We start from the raw sequence: 23,013 nt of genomic DNA on the forward strand, positions 1-23,013 counted from the left end.
ACTTCCACATTTAGTTGCTCTAATTAGTTCTTAGGCACCCAAATATCTATTTTATCTGCCAGTATGAGTGCCAGATTTGTGGGTCTTGGTGCCATGAGCAAATATTTAAATAATAAGAGTTTGTTGATGGGTTGTTTTGTTGATTATATTGATATTATATCTGATTTTGCACTCACAAGTGCACTTGTCTAAAAGTTTTCTTTACCTGATTTGTATTTTTTTCCTGAAGGGAAACATTATATACAAAAATCAGAAAGCATGATGTTACATTTTGACTTTTACTTCATATGTTACTATTTTGAAATCGACTTTCCTGGATGACCTCTGTATTGCTTTTCCTGGGGCAGGAGAAACGTTTGATGTACCATTTCTCCTTCAGTTATAGAGCTTCGCTGCCATGCGGGAAATTTTTTTGTCCTCCATTCTGCTGATTTCCCCTCACCTTGCATGTGGGATATTATTTAAAAAGGCTTTAGTTCTGTTACTCAGTTCTTGAATTTGTCTTCTTAAATGTTACTTGGGTCATCAGTATCTTGATTTCCCTTTTATTACCAGAGTACTTTATTGATATCTTATTAGTATGTTTCTATTCTTAACAAGAAATAAAGCTCCTGGCTGTGATCTTACCAGATTTTATTAAGAAAACTAGTCCTGAGATTCTTCTGTACTGGGCTGAAAACTCTGAAGGACTGGAGGAAGTGGTGGTTGATACTGAGTGATACCACTCTTCCCTCTGAGTTAGTAGAGTACCAATTACATGAAATACCACTCATAATAATAATAATCTATTACAGGGCCTGATCCGATGTCCATTGAAATCAATAGTACATTACATCACATTTTGTCCAGAGATCTCTAAGTGATTCAGAAAGCCAGGTAAGTTCTATCAGCATCATTTTCCTACAGGTAAGGAAACTGACGTGACATGCTTACGGTCACACAAGAGGCCAGAACCAGGAATAGAATCCAGGGTTCTGCTTAACAGCCTAGTTACTAAACCACACCACCTCCAGTGCAGGTTCAGAAAGGGAAAAGGAAACCAACTTTTTAAAAGTTGGATCATATTATTTTACCTTCCTCAGTGTCTTATTCTACATGACGTGTTTACTTATGTTGACCAGTATAATAAACAAGGTTTCATTTCTATCCTCATTTTCTTCTATTTCTGACCTCTTCACTTGAGCTGGTCAAAATTTTCTGAATTTGTTTTCAATGGAAATTGTTGCTGACATTTTGATTTTCAATGGAAAAAATGAAGAGATTTTCATATTTTTTTCAATATTTGGCAATTTTTGATAGAATTTTCAAACTTTTCAAAATTTTGAAATTTCAGAATTTAAAAATAGTAATCTTTTAGAAAAAAATCACAGCTTTTTTAACTGTCTTTTTGACTAGTCCTGTATGCTATTGAATTCAACTTCATTTTCGGCATGAAGTAGATAACTTTTTGGGGGGAGAGGTGAAATGGTGTGGAATGAAATTGTAATTTTTTTTCCCATGTGCATAATTTCACAGAAAAAATATTTTACTGTTTTCACACAGCCCTAGCCCTGGGCAAAAGAATCCTCTACATAGATGTTGCCCTGTGGTTGTACGAGCCTTTCAGATACAGATACACTTTCTACATAAAGAACAATATTTTGGTTCGAGTCTTCTTCATCTCTTTGTTTTCATTCTTGTCTCTCGCTGCTACTGGCTCTTCTCAGCTTGACTCTTCTATTCATCTCTGTCAGTGTCAGATTAAGGTGCAGTTTGAAAACAACAACATTTTTTTACATCTTGTCTGACCAATAGGACTTCTTTAGCCCTGCTTTTTGTAGTTTTTGGAGAATGGCATTTATTCCTGGCTGGTTATTAAAGTTCAGGAGTCTAAAATCTACTGTATTTTATGTGCTCATGGCTTCTCAAAGACTTTGCACAACAATTGTGGACTTAATGTCCCATTCACGTCAATGGGACCAGAATTTCACCCAATATGTTTTCCTAAAACACTGTCCCACCATGTTTGCCCTGAGAATACTCTAAAGTTCAGCAGATGATGAGTTTTTCAGACTTAGGGGGGTTTCTCAGCAAATCTTCTTTAAGACTCCTGAAAGGCTTTTTGAACCCTTTTATATTGTCTTTTTGTCACAAGATTGTAGCCAGAGTCTGCTTGCAAACTGAGCTCAGCCAACATCTGAGTTGTCAGTTTCCCAAACATCCTGCTCAACACAATGGCATCCGTTCTTCCACTGCCATGAGAGTCAAAATCCAATCCCTGGGTCCCACATTTAGGAGATAGGAAAGAAGGATCCAGAGAAAATATTGTTACTGACCAAGAAAGGAATGAATGCTATTGGAATTTAATAATTTGACCAAAGACTGAGGTGAGTAATGTTACCTCCATAGAAATCTGCTGTACCTATGTATGCCTTCTTTAAAAAGTTCTGCATTACCCTATGAATAATGACCACTGTTTGTTTGCTGCTGTTATGGAAGAAAATATATTTTATCATGTTCAACTTCTAGAAGAGTTACACCTTTTTTTAACCAATGGCTGGAATAGGTAAGGGATCCTACAACTAGAACATCAGTAGGTCATCGATGCCATTTGCTGGAGGAAACTGAAAGGAAATATGTGCTCCAGAAGACAAAAATCCATCCAAGTTTAAAACAACCTCGAAATAGGGAATCATCGGCCATGCCACCTGCCTACCCCTCTACTGTCCTCTGTTATTCTTTCAACACACATTAAAGAACAAATACCCTTCACCTCCTATGCAGAGTAGCTTACACAAACGTTACCAATAGGAGCCACGTGGCAGCGCTATGAAGTGAAATCCAGCAACGTTAATCTTCAGAGATGGGAAGTGAAAAACCATATTTTAATTTTCTAACCCATCATGGGTCAGCCTTTGTTTTTGGGCAGGGCTGCATTCATTCAAAGTCTGCGATGAAGACATGTGTCTACGCCGTGTGTGCCTTGGGTATACTGCAGGAGTGTGTACTGCAGGGTGTGCAAGTTCAAATCAAGCCATGCTATTGTGCTATACATTCCTATGCCATGGCACAGTCACAGCAGCGTTAGACAATTGTCCTGGTAGGTTTCCCCCTCTTTGGAAGTTGTGCTCCACTAAGCTTGTCATTGTCTTTGAGGTCAATCTTTTCCCTTTCTCCCTCTGAAGACAATAAAAAAAAAATAGGGTGCACTTATTTTATTGTTTTCCCCTTGGCTTTTTCGTCTCTTCGAAGAAGTTACGACTGGGACGACAAGTGTGTGTGTGTGTGTGTGTGTGTGTGTGTTCAGAGAGGTGGTAGCCGGGCAGTTTATGACATAAGTCTTGTGGGAATTGTGGCAAAGGGAGAGAAAGCTCAGCACTGCCAGCGCGCTGGCGTAGCGAGCAGACACAGCATCTTCGGGGGTAAGCTGCCACCTCTGGAATCAACCGCCCGCCCAGCTCATCCTCCAGACTCCAGCAGGACACGGGGGGCGAGAAGGAGCCGATCGAGGCAATCATGGCAACGGCGAACGTGTTTATTTCTTCCTGATCTCTGCCGCTTCCCTCTCGCTCATCAATAATTCACCTTCGGGCTTTTTTTCTTTTTAATGCGGAGGGGGGGGGGGGGGGCAGTGAGACTGGGGTGGGTGGGGGCGCGGGGGAGTGTTGATGGTGGTTTGTTTGTTTTGGTGGGGCTCTTTTAAAGAGATCGTTAAAGGACAAAGAGAAGGAGAAAAAAAAAAGGCGTCTGGGAAGACGGACTTTACCCACCGAATTTCTGGAAGCGTGCGTCTGCTGCTGCTGCTGCCGGGTCCGTGGCGTGCGTGGGGAGGTGGGGTGGAGGGGGCCGGCCAGCCAGGCAGTGCTGCCTGCCGACGGTGCTGAAAGATGGGCGCTGCGCGCAAGGCGCTGTCCATGGTGCCTGCCGTGCTCCTGGCCCTGGCTCTGCCCAGCCTGCCCGTCTGGGCGCAGAACGACACGGAGCCCATCGTGCTGGAAGGGAAATGCCTGGTGGTGTGCGACTCCAACCCGGCCACCGACTCCAAGGGCTCGTCCTCCTCTCCCTTGGGGATCTCGGTGCGGGCGGCCAACTCCAAGGTGGCCTTCTCCGCCGTGCGGAGCACCAACCACGAGCCCTCCGAGATGAGCAACAAAACCCGGATCATCTACTTCGACCAGGTACCGCGGAAGCCAAGCGAGTCCCCCCCACCCCCAGCACCGGCGGGGTTGGTTTGTTGGGGGTGCGTGATGTGAATCGAGCCCCCACCGCCGGGCGAGGGGAGCAGAGGAGTTGGGAACCCGGGTTTGGCCCCGGTGCCACGGGGAGATTTCTTCCAGCCCGGAGCAGCCGGTCCCCGGGCGGTGGGACTCGCGATCCAGCCGGGGGTGGGGGCCCGGGGAAGTAGGCAGCGGCCAGGCGCTTAGGAAAGGGTCTGATCAACAGGTGTGAGCCAAGCTGGGAACTTGGTGAAATCCAGGAGCCCCGCGGAAAGGGACCGGCTGGAAAGTCCCCGGGGGGAGCGCGCCTTGGCCATTGCCGTGTGGTTTAGACGCGCACTTTCCGGGTCTCCAGCCCACACCGGAGTCGGCTATTTTAATCCTCTCCCCCCCCCCCCCCCATCAAGACAGTCTTCACTGAAATGCCAGCACAGCACAGAGCAGGCGGTAGCAGCAGCTCTTTGCCGCGAAGCCCAACGCAGCAGCTGAGGCTAATTCGCATTGAGCCTTCCAGGACTTTTTAAAAGTTGCATGTTCCTAAGGGGGGAGGGAATGGCTCGACGCAGGGCAGTTTAGACAAGCCGCAGGTTTGCAGCTGGTTGAGGGGCCAACCGAGACTTTAAAAGATGTAACTCAAGCCTCCAGCTCGCGTGGTTTATATGGAGTCTCTTCAAATGTTATCAGCCTGGGAAGCATCGTTTTATTTAGGGCTGGGAAACCAGAGGGGAGTATTCAAGGAGACCGTGAGACACTTTGAGGTTTGCAACCTACCTATTGCTTCAATAACATGCCTAACAGAGTAGCTGTTTGCTTCCCTTCTGTCAGAATACACACGTGCAGTGTAGAAAAAGGTGGAAAGGGAAATAAGTGCCAATAATGTATCATTTGTATGGATTACATTCAGTTAATAGTGAAACCACAGGCCACACAGATAGTTTTCCAAAATACCCATCACACCTTAGTTGCACCAGTACAGTATTTAAAATAATGTATTTATTTGAAGTTTTTAAATGACAGTTTAAAACCCTACTACCTGTCTCTCCCCTTCCCCAAGCTCAAATGCATAACCTCAGAGGATGATCAGTCTTTGCAGACAGAATAAAATAATCTTTGAAAAAAAAATTCCTCTTAAATTAAAAACCACAAACAAACCACTTCCCTCCTCCGAAAATACTGTGAGGTTTTTTATTTTAACGAGATTATGCTTTTCTTCTAGGATCTTTATGTCAGTTATAAATATGAAGGGAGGTCCCTTTCGCTGAAATCAGAGCACACACCCAGTTTAAATAAGTGTTTTAGGAAAAATGATAAATACAGCAGAGATAGACATAGTCATGTAGAATCAGCCCCACTCAGAAATTTACTTTCATTCTTTTGAGCTGCCTTACCCACTCTGTAACCAGAAAGATTTATTTTCAGCCCTTTGATATGATACAAAATAGCTAGCAAAGATTAGCTAGCTTTTTGGAATTTAGCCTAGTTGGTTAATTGATCCTACTAAGTTACTCTTCTTAAGGTTCAGAGAATCATATACTCAGCCTAGAGATGGGCAATCAATAGACTTTTCTACACTAAAATAAAGACAAAATATGGTTGGAATTCTTTAGTTTTATTCATCACATCACCAATAACCTTTTCAGGACACAGGAGGACATATGGGGATGTGTAGGAGACCTGGAAATGTGTAAAACATCTGAGAGTTAGCCCTCTTTAAGTGAAAAGGAAGACATAGGGAAAGGTTGAAAAGGTGTTTACTCAGATGCAGTTGATGCATCTAAAGTTTCAACATTATGTATTCATTTCTTGGAATTAGTTCATATTAAGTTTCAAATAATGTTTTTTTCCCTTCTATAATCCACAATTTATAATACTACTATGTTCATCTCAGTCATACCTGTGAATGCACACACACATCTGCACTCCTGTTTCATATACAAGCCTTGTACTAGAGCAGACCCAAAGTAATTGAGATTGAGAGTTATTTTACTTCCTATATCATATCATAATGGATTATAAATTGTCGTGACATCTGAAGCAAGATACCTCACAAAGGGTAATTTAGAATGCTAGAATTAAGCAAACTTCCTGGTTATTCCCACTAACTCTTTGGGAAGTGTGTTTCTCATAAGAGAACTTGAAAATATGAATGAAAATAAAGTAAATAATTGAGAAGAAAAAAGACACTTTTCATTATAGAAGATATTTAACATGTGAAGGTGTAATTGTTTAATGTCTTCTCTTTGGTTACTTGCCTTTAGCCATTTAAGAAAGTCTAAATTGTTAGAAAAGTGTTTATAGTTAGAAATAGAGCAGAAAAGAGAAATAACAAATATTTGTAAATCCAGTGTTGTTTAAAGTAGACAGGTCAGCTATTCTGGCAACTCAATCCACCTTGAACCCAGTGTCATGAATTATGTTATTCATATATGTACTGCCTCATAGCTTGATATTTTCAGAGATGATGGCATTGCCTTGACCAGTACTGATTGGCCAGTGCTAATATGTTACTCCTGGAATTATTGGTGTTTTGAGTAAGTACTTGTGGGACTAATGGGAAAATATGCCATCTCCCTATTATCTGCTATACCAACAGAAAGATTTAATATTTGGAGATATCTACAGGCAGCCAAGTTTGACAGGTATTTCTATGCCAGTTGATTTTTTAACTAAAGTTACATTGATAAATATGACTTGTATATGCAACCAAATAATAATTTTACATGCCATATTTTAATGTCAGTGAATATAAGAATAAAAATAATTCTGTTAGTCGTGCAGTCTGATGGAGAAAAATGTAATTGGATGCCTTGCTCCTAACATTAACTATTTATATTCTTTTATGTAACATTAAATCATTGTATTAATTCCCATTATGTATTTTTATTTGTAGATCCTAGTAAATGTGGGCAATTTTTTCACCTTGGAGTCTGTCTTTGTGGCACCAAGAAAAGGAATTTACAGTTTCAGTTTTCATGTAATTAAAGTCTATCAGAGTCAAACAATCCAGGTACGTTGATTAAAATTGAGAATTTTATATACAAATTGTTTATATTCCAAAATGAGATTACAATGGTGACTAAACAAAATACCATTATACGTAGTTCACATAGAAAGTGCATTTTTGGTACAGTTAGAAACCCAGTGACTTTATTGTATTACATTCCTTAATAGCACAGAATAGTGCATACATTTGAAATGAACAGATATAAAAATGTAGGGCCAGATCCTCAGCTGATGTAAACTCTCATACCTCCGTTGCTCTGTTCATTCACACCAGCTGAAGATCTGGGCTAGACTTTTTTAATTTAAAGGTCATCCACCATGAAGATACACCTTTTAATTTAACTCAATTGAGGGAATCCATCATAACCACCTTACATTGCTAGTTAGAAACTAGATAAAACCCATTGTAATGATGACTAGGCTTCTGGGGACACATTCTATATAAATAAATCATCTTAATTTTTGGTAATGATTTCTAACATGAACCCTGAAGAATACATGATGACATCAAGTAGCTGTTTAAAAAATCACCTTACAGTGAGCCAGGACTATTTAAGTTGACTTCACTGGAACACTACTATAATATTGTAATATTATAACTCTTCAGGGATGATGATGGTGGAGACTGTCTTAGAGAGGTTTGCTGTTAGTTTACTGTGTTATGTTGAAAAAACACAGAAAACTATACTTTCCTTTGTAGTTTAATAGCAATGTTGCGCTCATAGCCTAACTGACATACATACCAGTCACGGGCACCAGTCTTTAGGTTCCTTAACCTCCTTCCATTAAGCCAAGATCTAAACCTCCAAAGAGTGAACTTTACCCCAGGGTCACACTGTGGGGATACTGTGCAGTCCCTCACTACAGAACTGGTATGCCAGGGCTGGAATAATGACTGCAGCTTCCATTGAGACCACTGGATCCATGAAAACGTAATCTGTGGTTTCTCTTTGATCGGCCTCTTTTCTAACTCTGGTCTGCCCTGAATGTGGCCTTTTGTACTGGCCTATGTGAGAATGTGGAGACCCCATTGTGGTTGCTCTGCCAGTGCATCCCCTGTGCAGGATTCAATGGAGCAAACTGGTGCAAAAATCTTCTGTGTCATGGGTGAATTTCATCCTAAACATATGGAGTGAAATCTTGGCTCCACGGAAGTCAATGGCAAAACTCCCATTGATGTCAGCAGGGTCAAGATTTCATCCATAATATATTTAAAGGTTATTTATTTAACTCACATTTTTGTTCCTTCTACCCTCTTAAATGTGTGTTTGATGGAAGAGAAATTGGGTTCTAGAATCACTGCATCATTCACCTTCTATGTGTTTAACACACCCGTTGGCAAAGGAGAAGATAAGATGTGAATTTTGTTATGGGACAATGCAGGGCCAATTACAGCATGGAAATGGCATATTGCCCATGGAATTTCAGCTCATATTTTCATGTATTTGGGCTAAAATTCTCAGATCTGTGGGTTTCAGGCCTGCAGCTGAAAGTGAAATGCAACAAAATTATGTGTTTAGGTGTAATTTCTGAAGCCAAGATTTTCAAAAGTGCCTAGAGATTTTGAGTGCCTCAATTTCTGGATGCATAACCTCAGACCCCTTAAAACTCTCCCACACTCTGAAAATCAGATCCCTTTAAGGTGTCTCAAACTGCACTTCCCAAAGCTAAGGCACCCCAAATCACTAGTCACTTTTGAAATATTGTTTTATCACTTTAAAATAATGTCATGATGTTTACAGGGATGGTGCCTGATTCTCCTCTCACTTCCATTGGTATAGATCAGGAATACCTCCATTAAATCTGGTGGACATACATCAGTGTAAAACCAGTGTAAGTATAAGTAGAACAGGTCCAAAGTTTGCATCTTTTGCACAGCTACCTTTTTATCTCCCTTTAATTAAATATAATAGACCCTCTCAATCAGGTTGCACTGGTAAATGACCATTCATGATTAAGCCAGTAATAATGCCAGGAATCCAACTCATCTGTTGAGCTTCAGTAAAGTCCTTCATGTTAAAAGTACAAGTACTTGGAAGGAGGTGTTATCTCCAATGGGATAGGGACCAAGCCTGCTCTTTCTCCTGTACTGTGACAAGGACATCTGCGAGATGCCCAACATGAGAGTTGGTGCACAAGGAATAAAATAGTAGCAGGGAACAGGCAGTGGTCAAATATTTCATGCACTTTTTGCATGTATCAGAGCTAAGGAGGGACTGGAAGCTATTGTAATGGAGCAAACAGACTAAACCAGCTTGAGTCTCAGACCCACACAGACTTGAACACCAATAAATCACCTGAGGGCTTCCCACATAACTGGAATTACCACATCCTTGAAACATCTGTTAGTTCCATTAAGAAACATTAGAGTGAAATTGGTTCCCTAGGGACATCTGATTATGTGGAGTTCTGAGATAAACAAATCTCAATTAAGGGCCAGATTCTGCTGCCTTTACTTACTCTACAAGTGCTCCTATTAAAATTAATGGGAGTACTTACCAGTTAGGAATACTTAATATGAATAACCGTTTCATAGTCTATCCTTCTCTGACCGTATTACAGGTAAGGCTACTAAGAAATGTTTGATAACTAATTTTTGGCAAAAAATAAATGTCACCATTTTATTTAAAAGTTAGAAAATATTTGTGTTTTCTTCTCTACTTTCTGACGAGTTCTGTGAATCTTTTTGCATGTGAATGGGTTCAGAAATCTAGGAATTCATGCATTAAAGAAAGGTTTGAATAGAATCAATATTGAAATACAGTGGAGTGGCATGTAAAGATGATGTTTTATTCTAGATTTTAAAACCAACTTGCAGTCAAAAATAGAAGAGCTGTATATTGCGTTTACAATAGGAGTTAGGTGCCAACTTGCTTAGGTACAAAAAGGCACCTATCTGTATCCTTGGGTGCCTAAATACTTTCAAAATCTGCCTTATCTACTGAAATGTACATGCATATCTAAATGACCTATGCAATCCTGGCATGCAAAGAGGGGCTAAAGTGATGCAAGTGTCTTACAGTTTCATCTTGCCAGTTCATTATCAGTGGATGGGGATATCTTATATACCTTTAATATCTTAAAGCCTGCATATAATCATGAAAGGAAAATCCACATTATTTAGAGGAACTAGCATATTATCTGATCCAAAGTTCATTGAAGTTCATTGATAGCATTCCAATGACTCCAAAGAGCTCTGGAATTCATGTAAACAGTAATAAACTTTTCAACAGAGCAAACAATCATATTAATCTTAATTGTTAGTTTGAAAGGAAATGGTGTATAGATGCTGTATAATGAGATTTTACCCAGGCCCCTTCACCCTTTAGATACTGTTCAGTGATATCATCAGATGCTTCTCTGTTAATTAGAACTTTTCAGTGGATTTTTTTCTTATAGGTGAATCTAATGCTAAATGGAAAACCAGTAATTTCTGCCTTTGCTGGGGACAAAGATGTCACTCGTGAAGCTGCAACTAATGGAGTCCTGCTCTATCTGGACAAGGAGGATAAGGTTTACCTGAAACTAGAGAAAGGTAATTTGGTTGGTGGATGGCAGTACTCTACATTTTCTGGCTTTCTGGTCTTCCCTCTGTAAAGTCAACTTCCCTGTGACATCCCTCCAGGTGTGGACCAATCATAGCCTCTGTTATTTGAAGATCATTTTATCATCATTGGATTGATGTTTCTTTATTGGTTTCTCATGGGTGAATATGGATTCTATTTATGGATTTTGGCCCTATCTGAACTACTACGAAGTTTCACAGAATTTTGTGTGTTTAAATACAGTATATTTGGATTAAGACTTAAATCAGACCATAAATATCTATGCTTAATGTTACAGTCTAAATCTGCCTGCAAGATTTATTCAGATTTCATTTACTGGACTTATTGGATTCGTGGGAGAAGTGGATTTTCTTTTCTTTTTAAAAGACTGGCAACCACATCTATAATTTAGGAGATTTTGAGTTCAGACTTCAATCAAGAGTTAGTGGGTTGCTGCCAAAGAACTGTGTATTGATATATTTGGTTATGCATATTTTTGTTCTTTTGGACACTATGGACATAATTTATTCCATTTTCTTGAGAAAGATAATTATTATTGATAAGTGATTGATTTTATTTCTCCTCTACATGTAGTGGGTTGGATGGTTCACCCATATATTTACTCTCAGTCAATGATCGTGATGAAGACTACCCTACTGAAAGCTAAGAAGTTCTTATATTTTAATTGGACATGTAGAACAGATTATATTACTAAAAAAGTGCTTATCAGGGTTAAAAATGGTCAGTTCAGCACATCTCTGCAAAACAGCTTTTCCCTACTGGAAATCTCATTTGTTCTTCAACTTTAATTAACATGATTGATAATATCCACTTTATTAAAAACCGAAGGGATGCCTTCCTTAGACATAACCACTTTATTAGCTGGAGATGAGATTCCCTTGTTTTAATTATGTCTATTTTTCAAGCTTTCTATTGTGTTAAAGGTATCATCTGGTTTTGCCTTAATGCCACAAATGTGTATATAATTAAATCATCTGTTTAGCAAATATTAAATCCAAATAGCCAGTACCTAACTTTTTTGTCTTTTTGTCCAGGTCGTATGTATTCATAGATTTATTTATTAAGAACATAAGAGTGGCCACACTGGGTCAGACCAATGGTCCATCTAGCCCAGTATCCTGTCTTCTGACAGTGGCCAATGCCAGGTACTTCAGAGGGAATGAATAGAACAGGCAATCATCAAGTGATCCATCCCATCGGTCATTCACAGCCTCTGGCAAACAGCAATCCCTGCCTAATAGCCATTGATGGACCTATCCTCCATGAATTTATCTAGTTCTTTTGTGAACCCTGTTACAGTCTTGGCCTTCACAACATCCTCTGGCAAAGCTTTCCATAGGCTGACAGTGCGTTGTGTGAAGAAATACTTCCTTTTGTTTGTTTTAAACGTGCTGCCTATTAATTTCATTTCGTGACCCCTAGCTTTTGTGTTATGAGAAGGAGTAAATAAGACTTCCTTATTTACTTTCTCCACACCAGTCATGATTGTATAGACCTCTATCATATCCCCCCTTAGTTGTCCCTTTTCTAAGATGAAAAGTCCCAGTCTTAATCCATCCTCATATGGAAGCTTTTTCATACCCTTAATCGTATTAGTTGCCCTTTTCTGTACCTCTTCCAATTCCACTGTATCTTTTTTGAGATGGGGCTATAAGATCTGCATGCAGTATTCAAGATGTGGATGTACCATGGATATATAAAGAGGCAATATGGTATTTTCTGTCTTATTACCTATCCCTTTCCTAATGATTCCCAACATTCTGTAAGCTTTTTTGACTGCCACTGCACACTGAGTGGATGTTTTCAGAGAACTATCCACAACGACTCCACGATCTCTTTCTCGAGTGGTAACAGCTAATTTAGACCCCATCATTTTATATGTACAATTGGGATTATGTTTTTCAATGTGCATTACTTTGCATTTAGCAACATTAAATTTCATCTGCCATTTTGCTGCCCAGTCATCCAGTTTTGTGAGAGCCTTTTGTAACTGCTTTGGACTTAACTATCCTGAGTTGTTTTGTATCATCTGCAAATTTTTCCACCTCAATGTTTACTCCTTTTCCCAGATCATTTATGAATAAGTTGAACAGCACTGGTCCCAGTACAGACCCCTGTGGGACACCGCTATTTACCTCTCTCCATTCGGAAAACTTACCATTTATTCCTACCCTTTGTTTCCTATCTTCTAACCAATTACTGATCCAGGAGAGTAAATGACCATTTACTTTGCTTAAGAGCCTTTGGTGAGGAGTCTTGTCAAAGGATTTCTGAAAATCTAAATACACTATACTCATTGGATCACCCTTGTCCACATGCTTGTTGACCCCTTCAAAGAATTCTAGTATATTGGTGAGGCATGATTTCCCTTTACAAAAACCATGTTGACTCTTCCCCCAAAATCATAGTCATCTATGCCTCTAATAATTCTGTTTTTTACTACAGTTTCAACCAGTTTGCCTTGTACTGAAGTTAGGTTTACCGCCCTGTTATTGCCAGGATCTCCTCTGGAGAATTTTTAAAAAATTGGCATCACATTAGCTATTCTCTAGTCATCTGGTACAGAAGCTGATTTTAATGATTTAAACCACAGTTAGTAGTTCTGCAATTTCACATTTGAGTTCCTTCAGAACTCTTGGGTGATACCCTCTGGTCCTGGTGACTTACTGTTTAATTTATCAATATGTTCCAAAATGTCCTCTAATGACACCTTTGTCTGGGACAGTTCCTCAGATTTGTCACCTAAAAAGAATGGCTAAAGTTTGGGAATCTCCTTCACATCCTCAGCCATGAAGACTGATGCAAAAAATTCATTTAATTTCTCCACAATAGTCTTATCTTCATTGAGTGCTCCTTTAGCATCTCGATCATCTTGTGGTCTCACTGGTAGTGTAGCAGGCTTCCTACTTCTGATGTACTTAACATTTTTTGCTGTTTCTTTTTGAATCTTTGACTAGCTGTTCTTCAGATTTTTTTGTCCTTCCTAATTATATTTTTACACTTCACTTGCCAGAGTTTATGCTCCTTTCTATTTTTCTCAGTGGGATTTAACTTCCTCTTTTTAAAGGTTGCCTTTTTGCTTCCAACTGCTTCTTTTACTTTGTTGTTTAGCCATAGTCCTCTTACTATGTTTTTTAATTTGGGGTATGCATTTAAAATTGAGCCTCAATTATGGTTTGTCTTTAAAAAGTTTCCATGCATCTTGCAGGGATTTCACTTTTGGCACTGTTCCTTTTGATTTCTGTTTAACTAACTTCCTCATTTTTGTGTCATTCCCCTTTCTGAAATGAAATTTTACTGTGATGGTCTGCTTTGGTGTTCCCCTCCACCACATGGATGATACATTTTATTATGTTATGGTCACTATTACCAAGTGGTTCGGCTATATTCACCTCTTGGACCAGATTCTGTGCTCCATTTAGGACTAGATCAAGAAGTGCCAGCTTGTCACTTAGAGTCTGATCCAAAACACATTGATGTCAATGGATCCTCTTGACTTCAGTAGGCTTTGGATGAGGCCTTGGTAGTGGGATTTTACCATTCTGAATTAAAAACCAATGCAGTCACACAGAAAATGTAATGAACAAGAGAGTATGGTCTTCTTAGTGGAAATGATTTTAAACAGATTGCCAGTAAAGCTCCCAGTCCTGCATTCCTTGTGCCCCCAAAATACTCACTGACAATAATGGAAATTTTGAGTTTGAGAATGCAGTATCTGACCCAAAATTAGAGATAATGCCGATATCCTATGAAAATGAGAGTATTAATGAACATGAGAGTGTCCAGCTATTGAGGTCCTGATCTAAAGCCCATTGAAGTCAAAGGAAAGAGACTCATTGACTTCAATGAGGTACTCCCTTAGCATAATCTTATGTCACTTTTTACAGTATGCCACAATTTCCCTACTATAATTGATTGGCTTTTCAGAAATTCCACTCATTTAGGACCTGATCTGAAGCCCATTGATGTCCCTGATAAAACTTCCATTTTCTTTAGTGGGACAAGATTGAGCATAAATGTAAAACACTTTCAGAAGTGATGTCAACATGTAAGCAATTCAAGCTTTTGTGTGTGCGTGTATGTAGAATATCACCTTTTAGGGATGGTAAAGTGTTTGCAATGCAAATAGAACATTTCATTACTGCAAATTGGTAGGAACAGGAAGATATGGCCAAGAGGCATCTGATTTCATCTTGTAAAAATATTAACATATTTGTTATTACAATTAATCAAAATATACCACTACATAAAATAGGTATATATATTCATTAAAACATGGCACTGCAGTGCCTAATTTGTATGGAATATGAAAATGGTAACTTGTCTCATTGCCACAGGAGTTTCCAGAGAGGTACATAAAAATATGAATAAGATCTGCAAAATCTGAAAGTTCACCTTACCCATCATTATATAAATAATATAATGGAAAACACTGTATACAGTTTTATGGAAGGAATAAGGATAAAACTAGCAAATATGCATTTAAAGGTGCTGTAAAGTGAGTCTGGTGTATAGGCCCCCATCTTATACCTTATTTGAGAAGGGCCCTGTGTAAATATAACTGCTTTAACTTCTGAACAGATGATTTCTTAAGGCTGCCTTTAGCATTCATCAATGATACCAAAACATCTTAATATTACCAATAACTTCTCTTGGCAAAGCATTTCCATCTGCATTTGAGTCATTAACAGTCATTTAAAATTTAACTAGGAAGTCCAAGCAGTTATTAAAATATGGAGATATGTATTGATGATATGTTCCCGAACTCTCTTCTCCAAGCTCCAAAAAACTGCTTTGACCTCTATATTCTTATTTACAACTTGCCCAGTGTAGACACATGTATCTTTATATGATCTGTAATCTGAGAAACTCAATGGTGGCCTCTGAACTGATGGAACAAGGGTGCATATGGGACCAACGAACATACTTCACAATTTAACAATAGCAGTGAAAACTTTAGTAGCATATCCAAAGTGGGAACAAAAAAAGGCCAAATGTGAAAAAACTGTTAGGGCACGGCACACTGGTACATCTTTATCAACTGGAAATAACTAAGGTTCTTGGTCTAGAAGCTGGGGTAGATTAAAGTTATCAAGTGTTCTTAATATTGTCACACTCTTAGAGCTGAATAAGGCCATCTTCTCAAAGCTCTCACTGATGTCAATGGGAGCTTTGACTGAAAAAGGCATTCAGAATAGTGGTCTAGTTTATAAAAAGTAGAGTTTAGCATCTACCATTTTCTTTTTTCTTTCATGTGAATCTTAGGGCTTTTACTGTTGAGAAAAAACAGTCCGAGAGACTAAAATGTCAACTGGTATCTAAGGTTAACATTTCTCAAAATATTAACAGCTCTCAAAATATTGCATTTTAATAAAGGCAAAATTGGTTCAGGAAGATAATAAGAATCTGTCCTATTTTGTATGCTGTACTGAGCTGCCTACTAAAGATTAGGGGTGAAATTCTGGTGGCAATCAATGGCAAAACTCTCATTGATTTCAATGAGACTGTGGGTATGTCTACACTGCAATTAGACACTGTGGTTGGCCCTTGCCAGCTGACTTTAGTACACGAGGCTTGGGTTAGGGGCTGTTTAATTGTCATGTAGACATTAGGGACCTTCTCACCTCTCAGGGTCCTAAAGCCTGAATTCCATCCCGAGCCCAGATATTTACACTGCAATTAAACAGCCCCTTTGCCTGAGCCCTGTAAATCAGAGTCAGCTAGCATGGGTCAGCCATGGTTTGTAATTGGAGTTTAGACATATCCTGGAATTTCACCCTAGATATGCAACCAAGCTGCAGCATGTGGTGGGGATCTAGGTTTGGTATTCCTAATCCTCCCTCTCTATAAAAATATGCATTTTATGGTCCGATTGCTCATATAGAAAAGCTGAGCAAGTTAGGGTCCAGGAGAGTTTTCTAGCCCACCTGTAGTAAAGACTGAAAAATATGTGACTAATGTAGCTATCCCTCGGTTCCAAACAAACAGAGGCCACTCAACACAATCTGCTGTCCTAGGCAACACTTCAGTTTGGCACCCCCCGTGTCACTCAAATTTAGCCTGTCCACCTCTCCATTATGACTAAAGAGTGGATGGGTCAAATATGAACAAGTGGCATTGTGACCTGGTGCATAGAGTCTTAGTGCCACTAAGGTTTGGCCCAACCTCCCCGCCATCATGATGGAGAAGTGGCTGGATCAATGCCTAAGTGATTTAGGAGCCCAAGGACAAAATTTTCAAAAGCACCCCAGTTCTTTAAATCTCTTTTGAAAATGGGACGTAGGCGCCTAAATCACTTCAGTGGATTTTTGAAAATTTTGCCTATTGTCTTTTTCACATAATTTTTTTAAACTAACTTTAAGGTATAAAAAAAGAAAATGAAAACTTGATTAAAGTGTAATTCCTTGATTTATCTTCTATAATGCTCTGATGCAATGTTTTATATTTGTATTGTACCTTAGCATTTTCAAAGTGCGAATTAACTCATCCACCCAGGAACGCCTACGAGTGGACAGGTAAGTATACATATCCTCATTTTACAACTGGGAAATGGAGGCAGCAAGATTTAAACAGCTTTCCATAGGCCATAAAGGGGATCAGTGTCAAAGATGGCCTTAGAACTTGGCAGCTGCTGGCTCCTGGTCCCACGCTCAGTTCACTGGACACCCCTCGCTGTGTTAATGCATTTTGAATTAAAGGACAATGTTAGAATGAATGGTACATAGGGGTATTTAATCTTTATACCATTTATACTTCCATTTCTAGAAAGCTAAATGAGCTGGAACAGATCAGTCATAATAATACCTACTTTTTGTAGTGTGATTTTCATCAGTAGATCTCAAAGCACTTTACAAAGGAGGCCAGTATCATTATCACCATTTTACAAGTGGGGAACCAGAGTTGAAGTGATTTACTGTGGTCACCCAACAGGTCAGTGGTAGAGGCTGGAATAGAATCCAGGTCTCCTAACTCCTAGTTAAGTACTCTAGGTCATGCTGCCTCCTCAAACACCCTCTAAGTACTCAAAGAAATTAACAATTAATTATCAACTCTTTTTTTCAAAGCACAAAAAGTTATACATATGCAGTATAGACAGTACTCTTTACACACAGGATTTAGGATAGAGAAAATAACCGCAAGAAGCAGTATGTCATAATATCAACAACCCATTAACATGAAATATAATCTCAAGCAATAAAATGAGATACGATCTACCCTCTTCATAACGGTCGCTCAAGTTTCTCAAAAGTATTTACTCTGATATTAATGGGAGTTAGGTATTTAAATATCTTTGAGAACCTAGGCCTGAATTGCTAATACTTTACCTTAGCACTTCTCTCTATAGTTACTCTGTATATAGCAACACCTCTTTATAATATTCAAACACTTGGTCTTCTAAAGACAGTATTAAACAGAAGGAGTAGTATACATAAATGAAGATCCCTAATGACAGAATTTATGGTTTATCACAGGCTACCACAGCCTATATTTTGCACTATTATTGTCCAGACTGAAAGAGTTCCTTTGAGAAAACACATTGTCTTAGATACTGGGCTGAGAAGTTACTTATCTGTTGCTGGTTAGCATTGGGGGGGAGGGAAATATACTTCCTACTCTAAAGCACTAAGGGAAAAGCATAAAAAGAGTGATGATAAAAATCAGCCACAGTTATATAAGTGATGATGAGAATAATGGAAATCTGGTTTGAATAGTCTGTTTAGTGAAAGCTGTGATCTAAGGCGTTGATGGAAGCAATCACTATTTTAATCTTCACAGTCTGGAGGAGGGAAAGCTGGTTGAATTTTTTTTTTTTAACAGATTATTTCTTTTCTTTTTTCCTTTCTTTTGCCTTGAGGTTCAGCTTAGCTGTAAAAAATGTGATTGTAAATAGAGCTAAATCTTCAGAAAATGTTCAGTTCTGAAAGAGGGCTGCAGAGTGAATCTTTTTACTTGTGTTTGATGATGGAAAGAAAAGGGGGAAAAAGAAAAACAAGAATAAAAGCTTTATACCCTGCAACTCAAGTTGACCCACTACATTGTTGAAATATTGTCAAATTCAGTAGATTGACTAGGTATATAGTAATATGTATGCTTAATATTTTTCTACAGTGAATGATACAATGATGGTCTCTATAAGGCCACTTTATTGTAATGAGAGAACCCCAGGGTGCTTGAAGAAAGCAGCTGTAAGAGTGTAGAGCAGATTGCTGGAGCTCTGCAAATAAAAGAGCATTAACCCTTTACCTGTGTGTGTGTATGGATTTACTCCCACAAGACACTGCAAAACAAAAATTAACATATCTCTCTTTGGGTCATTCTGGTGTGAAGGACAGCTGAGTGTTGGATTGTTTTAGCGTTGGGCTTGGGAGGACATGTCAGTGGATGAAAATTTTTCAGTAACAACTGAAATGTGAGGAATTGCATTATAATTACATGGTGAGGACATTTCAGTATGGTGTAAGCCCCCAGTCCTGAAATGACGTGATATCTGCACCCACATGGAGACAATAGGGCTCCATGAAGGGGAAGGACCCTGACTGCTCTGAATTTATTGCAGAATCAGGGTCTAAATTGACCTAAATAGAGCATTTGGGGTTTATTTAAATGTTTTTGAGAAGTATTAACTGTCATCAGTGTTGTTAATATTGTTTGGAGTTCATCATTTGCATGCTAATATTTTAGCACTACATTAAAAAAAGGATTATGGCTTTGTTTTATACCATTCTTTCGCAAATGGACATCTATTTATAATGAGCATTTGGGACATTAAACCAAAGGTAATCTTTTTGGTTACCAATACCTTAAAATAAATGTAGGAAAAAGGTCATAGTAAATAGCAAGACTAAATTTCTCTAAACTTAAAAAATGTTGCAAATTAACTAGCGAAGCAAATTAAAATAAAAATGCATCTGTGCTTTACAATGTAACTTAACAGGAAGGAGCAAAATTGATTCTGGCATTTCTCCCATATTCCTATGAATCTCAGGATAAAAATGTAACTGTTCGTTAGAGAATGATGGTTGTTCCCATTGTATGATAGTAGATACTGCATTGTCCATTCTTCCATTGAAATTCATACATTGCTTAATCTGACAAAGTGGAATTTAATGAGAGAAAGACGTGGCTGCATTTAGAACACCCTTCTGGAACAACAGGCCTGGTTGCAGCTCCTTTGGAGTGTCTCAATCCCCTTCTGACCTGACCAATTGGCTAGATAAGATATTAAATACTCTCCCTCTTTAGGGGCTAAGCAGACTGCCTGTACAGTATACCCATCTTTCTTTATCCAAGGTGAAGAGGATGAAGGTTGATATTGATTACAGTGGTTTGACAGAAGTTTGAAACTCAAGCTTATATTTATGTCTCATGGTTGGAGAGGGTTTTGAGTGTTGCAAGGGCAATGTACTTAACCTCTGAGTAAGGAAGTAGCTCATCTTTTCACTTTGCCAATTCAGAAGAGCCACTGCATTGCTATAAATGGTGCTGATGAGCTTTGAAACTGAATGCAGGACTCCTGTGTTGGAAATATGGTTTAACAAAATGGGACACCTTTAGGGGACAGAAAGGTAGAGATGAAAGGGATCCTTCGAACTCAGAGAGGAAGCCCAGTTGCTTTACTAAAGAACATGAAAACAATATATAACTGTCTGCTGAGACAACTATAGAAAGAGTTGTCATCACAGAGATCACAATATATGCATGTTGGCTCTGATTTTGCACCATTAAAGTTGGTGGGCACTTTGCTGTTGAGTTCAGTGAGAGTAGGATCAAGGCGTTTGAGAAATTTTATTTAAATCTCTCTAGTGTTTGAAATTTTCACAATGAAACCTGAAATCATGTTCAGCTCGCCTGCTTTAAAGGGTTAATTACAAGTTCAGTGAAAGGTTGTGATATTTTTGGCTCAGTCTTCATCAGGCATGGTTCCAAGTTTAATATGATTCCCTTTTCTGCTCCCCATCTCACCATCCAGAGAAGGCTTCCTACCCCAAGCAATGGATTAGCATAGTTTAGTCCTGTGTTGATAAAACCAAACTCTGTACAGCAGCCAATGACGGCCCCTCATTCTAATAGGTACCAGTTACTTTTCAAGCGCTGGATATTGAATATAGTTTGACTGTGTCTACAGCAGAGTGATAAACCATGTCTGAAAGGTTGGAGAGCTGTGCTTGTCATTTAGTGTAAAAAATGGCTTTAGTTCTAATGAACCTTGGCTGAACTACGTCTTTGTTAAAATCATGCAAGCCCAGCTGTTTCAAATGTTTCACTCCGTGAGTATGAAGCAGCATATGTTGAAATTGAAGAAAATATTCACATGAACACTTGTGAATGAAACTCACTGAGTTTTACACAACTCTATTTGAAAAAAAGTGTGCCTAAATAGTTAGAAAAATGACACATGCAAAAATGTACGCTTACTTGTGCCCTTTGGACATGCAGTTACTTCAATTGCTTATGTCATTACGGGAATTGATGACCCTAGGGGTTCAAAGTTAGCCACAATGAGTTTGCCCATCCCTGTTAGTGCATATGCTTTCTCATTCTGGGTACCCCAGAAGTCTAATTGCCTTCTCCTTCTCTCTCTCTCTCCACAAACATATCCTGTAGTATATGTTGTATGGATTATTGATCTCAGTGGGAATTCGGAATTAAAATGAGATGAGAAGAACAAACTCTATTGAGAAACGTTAAAGGGACAATAGTTTTCTTTGTATGAAAATTGACCAGTATTTGTTATTCATGAAACATTGCTACATATCACCAGGAAAGTAATAAACATTACAATTACATATTGGTTCATATTCACATCTTGCATACTTATGAAATATTATTTATAAATCAGCAATTTTACATCCCGTATTTGAGATTTTTCTATATTGTTGACCTTAGTATCTAGGCACCCATTAAGTTTATGGAATATAGAGACAGAAATGATTGGTGATGGGGAGTTTAGTGGTGCAGAACTTTCAATACAGTGACAGTTTCCCTCTTGGAACTTGAATTTGATTTTCATATAGTTCATACGTGAAAATGAGTTTGTCCATTTCTTCCAAAATTTTACTGGCTACTACGTCACAGAATCACAAAAACCACTTCAGAACCGGGGCAGTTTTCAGTTCAGGCAGTTTAACAGAAAGGCATGCACGATTGTATCTGGTACAGAAGACTGTCACCTTTAACTTAATCTTTTTTGTTTATTACAAATCGTCTAACGTTGTGTTGTTAAACACCCAGCCCACTTTATGTATTTCTCCAAGCCCCATGATAGATTCAGATTCTGCAGAAAGCAAGCTTTCAATTAAGAAAACCAGTGTCTATCCCTTACCATTGTAAACATAAATCCACTTGGCTGCTGGAATTGAAATGCATAAAAACATTTCACTAGTTGTTACAGGGCATTCTTAATAAGTGTTTTGTACTGCAAATCCCCTTACTCACATGAATATTTCATACTAATATGATTAGTCCCATTGACACTCATGTGAGTAAGGAGTAGGGCTGAGTGAAAGGTTGCAGAGTGGAACTCTTTCTTTCTTTTGATATTCCATATCTTCCCCAGAGCGTTAGTTGGCTGAATATTGAATTCACATAATTTAAATGGGAAAGTCATGTTCTTTTACTTACATAAACTGTAGATTTACATAGACTTGAGGTTAGGGTTTAGAATTATTATTTACTTCCTTGAATTCAAGCTTCTTGCTATCAACAGTGCATACAGACTCTATGGATAATGAAATATAGGATGAACTAACATGGTGATATGTCACCTTGGGAAAGACTTCACCTCTCAGTGCCTACATTTCCCCTCCCACCTTTTATCTATCTTGTCTATTAGACTTTAAGTCCTTTGAGACGAGCCTCTCTCTTACTAAGTGTTTGTACAGTGCCTAGCACAGTGACCAGTGTTTGGGGTCTCTAGGTGCTAATGTTATGCAAATAAATAATAATAATAATAATATCAAATGATCTCTCCACACTTCTCAGAAAAGAACAAAGGGCCAGAATTTCAGCTGCTGTTAACTGTTCAGGCATCACTGAAGTCAATGGAGATGCGCTGATTTAGAATCACTGAGTTTCTGGAACTATGAGCAGAGCGCTGTAATAAGGTCTTACATTACTGAGACTTCATTATTTTTGCAGTATCTGCAGTCTCACAAGCATTTTCTGGTGTAACAGGAAGCATTATCTTACATAATTTTTCAGACATCTGGGGAACAGGTGGGTTGATGAGTGGAGCTGATTTGAAATAT

General features: G+C 38.7%; 1 protein-coding gene across 3 annotated transcripts; it reads left to right on the plus strand.

Moving 5' to 3' along the window:
• Nucleotides 1-3,663: 3,663 nt before the first annotated feature.
• On the plus strand, nt 3,664-19,002 carry CBLN4 (cerebellin 4 precursor). 3 transcript variants are annotated; one of them, XM_067554630.1, is made up of 5 exons: nt 3,664-4,157; nt 7,087-7,203; nt 10,599-10,734; nt 17,227-17,280; nt 18,875-19,002. In XM_067554630.1, the coding sequence occupies exons 1-5, from the start codon at nt 3,867-3,869 to the stop codon at nt 18,961-18,963; spliced, it is 687 nt and encodes a 228-aa protein (XP_067410731.1). In that variant the 5' UTR covers nt 3,664-3,866; the 3' UTR covers nt 18,964-19,002. The 3 variants fall into 3 exon arrangements, with proteins under 3 accessions (XP_067410731.1, XP_067410733.1, XP_067410732.1); XM_067554632.1 differs by lacking the exons at nt 17,227-17,280; nt 18,875-19,002 and adding an exon at nt 11,043-11,778; XM_067554631.1 differs by lacking the exons at nt 17,227-17,280; nt 18,875-19,002 and having other exon boundaries at nt 10,599-11,778.
• Nucleotides 19,003-23,013: the final 4,011 nt, after the last annotated feature.

The sequence above is a fragment of the Emydura macquarii genome, unplaced genomic scaffold (genome assembly GCF_026122565.2).
Source record: "Emydura macquarii macquarii isolate MOO-44397 ecotype Brisbane River unplaced genomic scaffold, CSIRO-AGI_Emac_v2 contig_1483, whole genome shotgun sequence".
NCBI classification, from domain to species: domain Eukaryota; kingdom Metazoa; phylum Chordata; order Testudines; family Chelidae; genus Emydura; species Emydura macquarii.